This window comes from Raphanus sativus, chromosome 6, assembly GCF_000801105.2.
Source record: "Raphanus sativus cultivar WK10039 chromosome 6, ASM80110v3, whole genome shotgun sequence".
Taxonomy (NCBI): Eukaryota; Viridiplantae; Streptophyta; class Magnoliopsida; order Brassicales; family Brassicaceae; genus Raphanus; species Raphanus sativus.
The window spans coordinates 46,558,275-46,570,799 of record NC_079516.1 but is presented as its reverse complement, the minus strand read 5'-3'; the positions used below and the strand labels follow the sequence as shown (position 1 = coordinate 46,570,799).

At 36.6% G+C, this 12,525-nt stretch overlaps 1 protein-coding gene across 1 annotated transcript; it reads left to right on the top strand.

The window, feature by feature from the left end:
• The first annotated feature begins 7,358 nt into the window (after positions 1-7,358).
• Positions 7,359-10,199, top strand: LOC108813436 (uncharacterized). The gene is made up of 2 exons (XM_018585992.2): positions 7,359-8,636; positions 9,802-10,199. Exons 1-2 carry the CDS (start codon positions 7,441-7,443, stop codon positions 10,046-10,048), a joined length of 1,443 nt encoding a protein of 480 aa, XP_018441494.2. The 5' UTR covers positions 7,359-7,440; the 3' UTR covers positions 10,049-10,199.
• Positions 10,200-12,525: the final 2,326 nt, after the last annotated feature.

The window sequence follows — 12,525 nt, the reverse complement described above, 5'->3', positions numbered from 1 at the left end:
GTGAGAAGAGTCCAATGAAAGAAACAATAAATATCAACCGCTAAGAAGATATGAGCAACTACCAAACGAGAGCCGTCAATTCTTCACCTTCTTCTAGGTCGCTTTCCCAACGACGTTAACTTATGGCAAGTTGGTGCATATCTTTCTCTCCTACTCCACCATCAATTTTTCATCCCTCTTGTGTTGGCACGTTCCAACAAAAGATATCTAATCACATCTTGTGTGTTTTCATTTGACATTTGGTCTAGTTCAAATCTGTTGGTTTTGTAAATCGAATGATTTTGATCAATTCAGTTACCTTCATTTTTGGTGATTTAAATTATGTTTGACATGTAGTTATGTCAAATACATTTTGATATGTTTAACATATTAGAGCATCTCCAAAAACATTCTTTATTTTGAAGTTTCACAAACTCTATATTTGAAGTTTTAAGCTAGTGTTCTTCAAAAGTAAAACTTGGAGAGGTGCGCCTCAGTCTGCGAGAGGAGCTAAAGTGTGCTGGGAGACAGTGTGCACTCCGAAAGCAGAGGGAGGTTTGGGTCTGAAGAGGTTGGCGGACTGGAATCAGGTTCTTGCTCTGAAGCTAATTTGGCTTCTTTTTGCAGCTGGAGGCTCTTTATAGGTGTCTTGGATTAGAAGAAACAGAATCGGTTCCGACAATTTCTGGGAGCTTAACCCTCGACAGGGAGATAGCTGGATATGGAAACAGCTTTGCAAGCTGCGTGCTCTTGCACGTCCCTTTGTGGTTTGCGAGATTGGAACAGGAAGCAAAGCGAGTTTTTGGTATGATAATTGGACGGAACTGAGACCTCTGATTCATCTAACTGGTGAGAGAGGGCATGCAGTCTCAGGTATGCACAAAGATGCAACGGTGGCTGATGCCTTAAGAAATGGAGATTGGTGGTTAAGTGCTTCGCGAAGTAGGAACGCCATCATCTCGTTATTGAAGCAGTGCTTGCCACCGGCCATTCCAATAGTGCAGTCATCAAGTGATGATAGATACCTATGGAAAATGGGAAACGAGTCTCCCACTGATCACTTCTCTACTGCAAAAACATGGAATGTTCTTCACCCTCCTAGTCCTCCGGTGTACTGGCACGCGCAAGTTTGGTTCAAAGGTAGAGTTCCTAAACATGCCTTCATTTCTTGGCTTGTGGCTTGGAACAGATTAGCCACTATAGATAGAATGAGGAGTTGGGGTATAAACATTTCTCCAAGCTGTTTGCTCTGTTCTGGATTTGATGAATGCAGGCAGCATCTCTTTTTTGAGTGCTCATACAGTGCTGAGGTCTGGAGTTTCTTTTGCTCTCGGCTAAGTCTGAATCCGCCTGCTCCATTTGAAGAATGCATCCGTTGGCTGAAGACGTCAACGACCGATCCAAACAAGCTCCTTATCATCAAGCTGATTTTCCAAGCAGTTATATATATGCTTTGGAAAGAGAGAAACTTCAGGGTTCACACAAACATCAGTAGACCGGCTCAAACTATTATTCAGGAAGTAAAGAAAACTCTGCAGCTCAGATTGGATCCCATCTCTCGCAATATGCGATTGCCCTCTAGTGACTCCCTCACTCCTCTGGGTACTTGGTTTAGTTTATTTTGAGTTTTTTTGTGTAGTTTTCCTCAGTAGTAGTTATAATTCTCTCTGTAATTTTGGTTTGGTTTTTTATTAATAAAATGGAAATTTAAAGGGAAAAAAAAAAGAGAAAAACTTCAAAACTAAACTTCAAAACTATTTGCATTTTACACTATGGTCCTTATATTTATGATACTTAATTTAAATTCATAAAACTATATAAATAAATAGCACATATATAAATATGTTGTAGAAATATTAATTAATAAAGTGATACAGTAAAATATATTTTTACATAGAAATATTAAATTACAAGTAAATACTACATTTTCTATAAAACTATTTTCGTAATACTTCCATATATGATAAATTAGTGCATTTCTTAATTTTCTTTTTAATATTGTTGTTATTTAATAAAAACTTATTTTAAAGGTTTTTTGATTTTATTTCTAAAAATTAAAATTATAAAAGAAATTTGAAATATTTATGAGTTATAAAATTTTGAAGGATTAAAAAGATTAAATGACAAAATATTTAAAAATCATAAATATAGTATGTAAATATAAGGACCAAAATACAATGAAAAATATGAAACTTCAAATTTGAAATTTTGAGTTGTGATACTCTATATTTGAAGTTTCACTACTCAAAACTTCAAATTTGAAGTTTTGAAGTTTATTTTTGAAAAACAAAAAATTTCACATTTGAAGTTATGGAGTGTTTTTTGAATATGCTCTTAGTTTTTATTTTTGTTGGTTTGACTGTATTCTTTATCCAGCCTTGGAAATATTTATATATTGAATTCCGTGATTGCCATATATTGAAATAGATTCCAAAAGATATACATTCATACGAGAAATTACCAACAAAGTTCACTTTTCTTCATCTATCGGATATGATTTCAAGAGGAGCACTACATCACTTGTTTAGTTATTTGTTCCAATCATTATCACACATGCATGTAATAGTATATCCTTTATATTATAAAGCAGAAGTAAGTTGGCAATTTTGTGCTCGACATGTGGCATTCACTATTTAAAAAACAAATTTCATTTTTTTCTGTTAAAACTAATAAAATATTTCTTTTATATTCTCTTAACCAAATCATTTTCACTACGTCTAAATAAGAAACAATTACACCATAGGACAATTTCAAGTTTTCTATTACAGAATAGAACAGTTTATGCTCCTCAGACACTTTTTCTTAACTTTCTTGTGCTCTCATTACGTTTACTAGTTAAAATCAAATGACTAGTAGTGGAGACCCATGTCTTCTCTCTCATTATCTTCTTCTTTTTTTCCAGATATTTTTTTCTCTCATCTTTCCCTCTTTTTCTCTTTCGTCTTCTTCCTCTTTTATTCTCTATTTTTTTTAGAAAATTCAAATCTGATTCTTAAATTTTTTTTTTCAATTTTTTTTCATGAAATCTTTTTCTCCATCACTCGATCTATCTTTTAAGATCTGTGAAGGTACATTTCTGATGTTGGTGTACACCTTATTAATGTACACATGTTATTTTGTGTACGTTTTTGACATATAAACGTGTACATTAAAAATGAACCAATATATGTGAATAAGTTATACACGTATTTTTCCATGTCCACGCGGGCGTACACACGTGAATACATTAGTCCCCATGTTCCACAGCATCCACAATGTACATTAGTCCCCATGTTCCACAGCATCCACAATGACGGTGTCTGTGTGTACACTAACGTCTGATGTCCACGCATAAACGATTATCTATGTACAACAAATGTTCAATGAACATGCATGTTGTGTACATGTGTACATTTAAGGCCTATGCCCATGTATACTTTAGTGTCCATCGGTCACAGCGTGTACAATGTATATTCATGTATGTGTCCATTTATACGGAACTGGGCGTCCAAATGTATTATGAGTCCTGTACAAAAGCCGTACCCACGTGTATACATTAGTTCTCATGTTCTCACGTGTATAAACGATTATCTATGTACAATAAATGTTCAATGAACATGCATGTTGTGTACATGTGTACAATTAAGGCATATGCCCATGTACACCTTAGTGTCCATCGGCCACATCGTGTACAATGTATATTCATGTATGTGTTCATGTATACAGAACTGGGAGTCCAAATGTACTATGAGTCCTCTACAAAGGTTGTACCCACATGTATACATTAGTCTCTAGTTCCCATGTTCCCACGTGTATACATTATGGTGGTGTAAGGATGATGTACATAATAATATTAATGGCAGAGATCGATTGAAGCTTCAACCATGGTATCTTTGTACTTCTACATTGGTAAACAAGTGTACATGTGGATATTAATCTTCATGGAAGGTTTTAACTTGATTAATTTATGGTTGTTTTACATATGTACATGTCGATATTGGTAAACAAGTGTACATATGGACATTAAATCCTGGTGTACATGTGGATTATGTACACATCACTCAACCTCATGAACTTTAGATATCATGTACAACTGTGTACACGGATTATAGTTACAACAATGTACAAAATAATATCTTTCGAACCTCATGAACTTTATATATCATCTTGGTGTACATGTAGATATCATTTACAACTGTGTACACATATATAATTACAACATTGTACAAAATAATAACTTTAAAACAATGTACACATCACTAAAGTCCACAACCACTATGAAATATATGTACAACTGTCTACACGGATATAGTTACAATAATGTACAAAATGATATATTTACAACCTCATAAACTTTAGGTTTCATCTTGGTATACATGTTGATATCATTTACAACTGTGTACACGAATATAGTTACAACAATGTACAAAATGATATCTTTACAACAGTGTCCACATCGCTAAAGTCTACAACCACTAGACAACTTGTCTTTAATGAGTGGCAATTTTGTAAATAACTTGTCTTCTTCCTTTTATGTTACAGAAAATTCTGCAACTTTCTATTCAAGTTGCCATTAATTTCCTTTCACTTAATCATCATTTTCTTTGCAATTTTAACTCAAAAAACTTACAAATCTTATTTAGATTAACCAAAAAATAATTAAAGAAACAAGTTTTTTTTAAACGAGTTTTTAACTGAGTATAACCAACACTTCATCCTCTTCATCCTTCTTTTGCCATTAAAAACCTTTTCATCTTCTTTGTCCTCTTTAGCCACTAAAATTAGTGTTTCCCAGATTTTTACCATTAAAATTATTTCTCTACCATTAAATTTTATTTCTCTTTTACAGTGAGAGAAAGAAATCAGAATTAAAAATGGTGGGGTCCATTTAGTTTCAAAAAAGAACTTAGTTAGCTTGTAGTTGTGAAAAACTACTCTAATAGCACAAACTGCCTTATAATGTTATTAAAACTTATAAACTGTTCTATAGTGAAAATAACTCTCTAAATAACCTCCCACTATCTACAACTTCTTTTGCTTCTATAAAAGTAAGAAATCATTTAGCAAAAGAAGAGAAATTCTAAATCTTTGCCAAAAAAAAAAAAAAAAAAAAAAATTCTGGATAAAAATGCCAAGAAATAGGTGTCGACTTCTCAAGGTTTAACGGCAATCAAATCTTAAACATTTCTTTCATGTTACATCTAATAGTGTTCTACCAATTGTTCTCAATATATCATCCTTCAATGTTATATTTGGTTAACGTTTAGGGGATACAACCGTAGAAGGTAATCATTTTTCTAACTATTTTTTCTTTGCTAAATTCTAAAAGATTTTGCATTTTAAGATTCATGATTGTCTAACAACAGTCTTTGCTAAACATGCAAATTATTGTTAACGTCGAGAGTGCAAAGACTGAATATGCTTCTTCAAATAATATTAGTTTTAGCTGATTTGGATGTAAACGACATTCTTATATTTATGTTGTTTTTTTCTGTAAGCATTTGAGTAGGTTTGAATATTTATCTTTTGTTTCAGGTTTGAAACTTTTTAAGTAGAATTCACTCCAGATCCCTATCAAATATGGAACGAACGTGATCTCGGGTAATACTAAAGCATATGTTTTCATCTCGTATTCATACATATTTTCAACCATTATAAAATCTGTAAATTTTTATTATATCTTTGTCTTCTATACAGATTTACAATTCTATATTGACCGAGACGAAAGCAAAATAATAAAAATGAAGAAAGGAACGGTTTTCTTCAAGACGCTTGAATCTCACATATTAGAAGTGAAACCACTTAACGAAAAGCTAGCTCCACGACCGGATGAGATAGCCCACTTGGTAAGGGCCTTGGGGGCCAATTGTCATGCCCCCGGGTTCGACGCTAGGCAGGGGGAACTATTCTTCTGTGTCACCAACGGTACTGGGTGTTGGGCCTTGTCCTCAGCCCAGGTAATACCCTCCCGGGTGAAGCGGACCGCTGCCTGACCGAGCCCCGGAGAATGACCCACGAAGTGGGGAACCCCAGGATTATCAAAAAAAAAAAAAAAAAAAAGCTAGCTCCACTTATAAGATTCTGGGGGTAGCAGGTAGACAGGCAAAGTTTATCAAAACTATGCTGAAAGAAATTAGTGAGAAAGTCTGAAGCTTTCAGCACTTCAGAACTCAAGATTTATGTTTTTGTTCAGTTAAAATAAATTACAATGATACACTTTGAACCAAAAAAATTTGGTATGAATAATTTTAACAATGACTTTGCTCATGCATAGCATGGACCATAATACTAGTATCTCATAAAACAAGAAGCAAATATGAATCGAACATAGACGTATATCGCAATACTTTTTTTTTTTTCTTTTTTGGTGCAAAATATCGCAATACTTACCAAATTACATGGACACACACAATGCTCCCATCTCTTTTTATCATCAGGCTGTAAATTTGTTTTTTTGCGTGCAATCTAAATACCTATGTAGGTATTTTACTAGACCCAAAAACTCGAATCAATCCCAAAAAAACTGGTTCAGATCGGATACCGATAATGAATCCAACTCAACTTGATTCCAAGACCCGATGAAATACCCAAAATATCTAAAACTTAGTGTATATTAGGTACGTATGAGTGTTTCAGTATAAATTTGGTATTATAGACATTCAAAAAAGTTTTTGATTTGGTTTTTCGAATATTGTGTTGGATTTCAGATAAAATTTTAAATATTCAAAAATATAATTTGATAATCGAATAAAAGCTCGATTATTTTTTATATCCTATGGTTAGATTTTGGGGAAAATTTGAATATTTGTTCGAATATTTAAACATTTTCAGGTACTTTTTGTATGTTTTGGGATTTTTTTAAACAAGATCGATATAAACCAGATCCGAAACCGAACCGAACACAGATCAACAAACTCTAATTACCCTATTACATCCAACTATCTAAGACACAAATCTGATAGGATTCAACCTAATCTGAACCGAAAAATTCTAATTATTTTATTGAAGGATCTAAGATCCGAAAGATCCAAACTAACAGGACCCTATCTTGATCTGAACCGACAATACCCGACCCGGATCCAACCCAACACAAAAGAAATACCTACACTGTTGACCAGTTTGATACACTAGCATCAGAAAATGACAAAAGAAAAAACAATCGGCTGGGAGAAGAAAATCAATTTGGACACGTGGCCTAACTTATACCGTCAGATGAAAAAAATCCCCACTACGACTCTCCGGTTTATCATGTGAGGCGGTTAATAGGACCGGCTTACTTATTTGTCAGCTTTAACCCGACGATATTTGTATAATTTTTCCAATTAAATTTATTTATTTTCTACATTGTTTTTTTGATACATATCATCGCGTCTGGGTATATAAAGGTCTCTCTCCGCGTTCCACTTCATAAAAGTGAAGCGTCTTCCTCGTGCTCCTCCTCTTCAACATTTTCCCGAGAATTTTAGCTCGAGAAAATTTGGAATGGGGGTGAAAATAGCACCATACACTTCTCCCTTCCTTCAATGGGCTGCTCATCCTTCTTCTTCTTCCCCTTCAAGGGCCATATCATCACGACGACGACACGACGGACGGTTCGTCCCTCAGAGATTGAACCGTTCCTCTCTCTTCGGAACGCCACTCCATCGCTCCAAATCCCGCGAACTATCTAAACCGACCAAAACGCAGTCGTTTCGTAGAGTTTCTAGCGCAAGCTTCTCCGACGAGGAGTTCTCCAAAAAGATCCAAGAGCTAACTCTCAGATTCAACGACGAGAGAGATGCGAACTTGTCGAGTAGTATCGAAATGAAAGCAAACAGCGTCCATCTCCCTCCTCTCTCGCTTCGTATCATAAATAAGAAACGGCAATGCGAGGAAGGCGTCAAACAATCCGCGCGTGACTCGATGAGCAAAGCCTTCTCGTCGATGGTGTTCATGATTCAAGAGCTCCAAAGCTTCACTTTACACATGAGAGAGACTCTCTTCTACGAAGACTTGCGAGGGATCTTGGTACGTGTTAGAGAAGAGATGCACGCGTCGTTCGTCTGGTTGTTCCGACAGGTTTTCTCCGCGACGCCTACGTTGATGGTTTACGTCATGATTCTCCTCGCCAACTTCACGGTTTATTCGCTCGGCACCAACTCTGCTTTAGCAGCCGCTGCTGCCGCTCCGACGACAACCACCACCGTGACAGAGGTAACGACCGTCGGTGAAACAAACGAGAAGTTCGATAAAACATTCTCTGTCTCGTCTCCCACCGTCGACGGTAACAACAACAACAACGGCGGCGGTGGAAACATCCGGCCGGTGTTAAGCGGGACAGATGGCGATGGATTCGATGTACCGGAAGGACCGTCGCAGTTGTCATCGTCAACATTCGGGTCAACGGCTACTACAGAGACAGAGACATCAGTGTCGGGAAAAGACGAAGTTAGGCTGTGGAACTCGATTGTGGAGGAAGCAGAGCAAATGCAGTTTTCGAAGATAGACAATGTGTTGGATCACGAGACGAGGAAGCGGTTCGTGTCTCCTTTGGATGCTCGAGTGGAAGCAGGGGAGTATATTGATTACTTCAGAACAGAGCTTCACTACCAAACAGGACTGTCTCAAGAGCCTGATAATCCTCTGCTCCTCGCTAACTATGCTCAGTTCCTCTACATCGTCTCCGATGATTATGACAGGTAACTTAACATCATGTTTTTTTGTTCTCTTAAATCATTTTCGGTTAAATTTTGTTTTAGTCTCGGATTATTTTAGCTTCAGCTTGAAGTTAGGGTCGAATCTTCCTTTTAGATTCTTGTGAGCCTGCAAGCTGATGCTATCTGTCAAAAGTAGGAGCCGTACTCGATGATATTTCTTTTCACTAGTGGGGGCGTATTTTTGGAAATTCAATTAATTATTTTAAAGCTTTAAATTGTCATAATAATTGATATATGACCGACCAATAGATCTGAACCATTTATTTCCTCTTCGAGTAAAGAAGACAGAACATAAAAATATCTAAGGAATAAGATTAGTTCTAGGGTTTTAGCCAATGAGCTTCGAGTATTTGAGGACCGGTGATAGTGGTGTTTACGGTGGAATTTTGAAAAGTCCCTGCCTCAGAATCTGTCCTCTAGATTTATTTCCCACCCAATCGAATTAACCCATGTTTTTGTCATTTTGGCTTTAATTCATAACTAAATTAGTGCTCTCTCTATCTCTGTCATTTTAACATTTCCACATAAATTTCAAAATATTATTTTGTTGATTATTCATATTTAATCAATAATATTTAAAACAAATAAATTATTTACAAAATCAATGTATTTTATATATCTCAAATAATTAATGTGGTTCTATTCAAATTTTTTTTTATGTGGGCTGGGTAAAAGATTACGATAAAAAAGTAATTTGGTATTATCTCAAATAAACATATTTGGTTATTTTGAATAATTTAATTTCTGTGTAATTTCTAGTAAAATATTAGTTTACTTGGAAAAAATATTTTTAGTTATTTAATTTATTCAGAAATTTACTCCGTTCGATTGGTTCCATATGCCCAAAGCCTAGGAAGTAAACATTTGCCAAAATGTAGCATTTCTTTTCCTAGTTCAACTGGGTTAAACACTATTTTAATCGTCATATCACTTCATATTATATGATGAGTCATTTGGTTTTCTCACCAATCTTTTTCTGTTATCATGACTAATATTGGCTAGATAATTATGTCACATTCTATCACCATTACGCTATTCACAATCATCATATGATTCTTTGGGCTTGTATTCATCTCATCCTTGATACGTTCCACATGCCGATTACCTCTGATGAATTAGTGTCTCACGTGATTCCATGTGATAACAGAGCAGAGGAGTACTTCAAGAGAGCAGTAGGAGTGGAACCCAAAGACGCAGAGGCGCTGAGTAAATACGCCACGTTCTTATGGAGAGCACGAGACGATCTTTGGGCAGCCGAGGAGATTTTCTTGGAAGCAATCGATGCCGATCCCACCAACTCTTTCTACGCCGCTAATTATGCTAATTTCTTGTGGAATACCGGCGGTGATGAGACGTGTTTCCCCCTCGACGAGTCTCACGAAGACACCATCTAGTCAGGACTGTCCAACATCAAGTCTATCTAAATAAACGTTCCATACCAACTAATGAATATATATACATAAATATGTGCATATTATGATGTGTCTGCGTGTTTGCCATGGGCTATGTCACAAACTAACCGTGATGAAAAATAGTTTAATCATTTTTGGTTGCGGCTTGGTCGAGGGAAAGAGAAGAATAATTCCACCGTTTTGGGTTTATGGGGCTTCTCTTGGGGCTATGTCGTGGAACTATGAGAGTACACATTCAATACATTTGGTTTATTTGGTTGGCAAGTAAGGTTTTGTCATTTTTCTTTTCTTTTTTTTTACTTTAAATTTCCATTGTTAATAAAAATTCAAAATTACAACAATGCTAAACAAAATAAAAAGGAAAGGGAGAACAAAAAATAAAGAGCTCAGCTACTAGCTATCGAACACTGCCCGCCAAGTAGACAAGAAAGTAACCGTGGAGGGGAGATTCCGTTGCTCTCACGACAGGATGTCCATCTTTGTCCTAAGAAGACTTTGAATTTCCTTGATAAGAGACGCTGCAGGGCGAGACGGTTGAGAATGTAACCTGGAGTTTCGTTCCTTCCAAACCATATATATCGCTGCTTGGAAAGTGAGTTTGAGAATCAAGTTGGCATTGCTGTCCCTCGTTGGAGTCTTAGTCCAGAGCAGAGCATCCATGAACTCGGTGGGAGGAGAGAGGTTAAAGGCCGAGAAGAAGAACGACCAAACTTCCCTGCTATACCCACAATCAAAAAAGAGATGCTGTATATTTTCATCAGCAGCACTGCACAGGAGATATAAAGGAGAGACCGTGGAGCCCCATTGTCTCATCCTGTCCCTCGTTGAGAGGCGATTAAGAGTTACTAGCCAGGAGATGAACGCATGTTTTGGGATCCTTCCCTTGAACCACACTGAGTTATGCCACGGAACAGGGGGAAGGTGATCGTATAAATGGCTCCACATGAGAGAAGAAGAGAAGACTGGACCAGGAGCATTATCTCCGATTATCGTTAACTAGAGCATCACCAATTATCGGGTTCCTGGACCTAGAAGAAACCAGCCACCAATTATCGTTAACTAGAGCATCACGAACGACCGCATTAGATGGTAGTCCCGTCAATAGAGGACCTCTCCCACCGGTCATCTGGAATAAGGAACCCAAAGAAGTCTAGTTATCATGCCATAAGCTAGCCGTTGTGCCCGAACCAACTTCACAAACCACAAAAGCACGAGCTAGATGCCTGAGCTTGCAGAGAGACTTCCAAATCCAACTTTCTGCTGTAGGAGCATCAAGAGACAAGAAATCCTCATTGCCAATATTACCAAAATGGTAACGCAGCTTTTGCACGTTTCGGTTCTACTTCATTTCTTTGCCATGTAATTCTCTGGCCATATCCCATATATCCTCTAACCAATTGTACATTCCTAGTGTTTTTAATTCTACGTATAAGCTTGTATCAGACCTATCAATAAAATAAACACTAACAACTCGTTATATTTATGTGTTAACGTTACAGGAAAATATATGATAATAGTTGGTCTTGGGCAGGTCCATCTCAAACCTTCAATGGACCCTAGGCTAAAAACTATTTAAGATATTTTTCCCTAACAAATTTTTTTTCCAAAAGAAACATGACCCTTTTGTAAGCTAAAAATGCCAAAAAAAAATATAATGGACCCTGTGCAAATGCACCTCCAGCACAGGGTCAGAGCCGGGCCTGGTCTTGGGTACATTGGGAATGAGGTATGGATAGACTAGTCTGGTTGCGATATGGTAAACTCCAATACCATAGATATAGAGCTAGGGAGGAGAGAGAATATTTGCCTTTACAAGAAAATGCAGATATCCCCAATGTCGTTCCTAAAACAAGCAGTCTAGCCTAAATACCATGAATCTTTTGGTCTGGTCAATGGAGATCAGGACGAGAGTGACCGAATTAGAGTGTGGAGATTGGGATGAGAGTTTTTGAGCACAAACCTGAGTAGAAGCCATGACTGGACCACTCGAGCTTGGTTTACTAGCTCTTCCCTGCTTGCTACCTAGGAACCGTTGCAACTTGCAACTCCATTCTACTTTCCAAATCTCTCAGAAAATGAAGTCGTATGTCTACACTCTTTTCAATTCTTTACAAAGCTACATTAATCCCAGGAGATATTTTCTTTCAATGTCAACTTTCTGACTAAAGCACTAAATATGATCTTAAAGTGTTGCTTATATCATTACAATATTAACTTTTTCACATTCACAGTTGTCTACCATATTCTTTCTTTAAACACATGAAAAAGGAAGGATCAACTAGTGGTTAACCCCTCGGCCCTCCCTCTACAAGTTTTGGTCTCTGTGCTACTAATGTTTTTCAGTCAACATCTATTAGATTCGGATTGCGACAGAGATAAAATCTCTATTCATCAAAACTACTAGACTCCAAATGATTCATTTGGATGAAAATATAAATATCCGTGATTCATTTGTCACA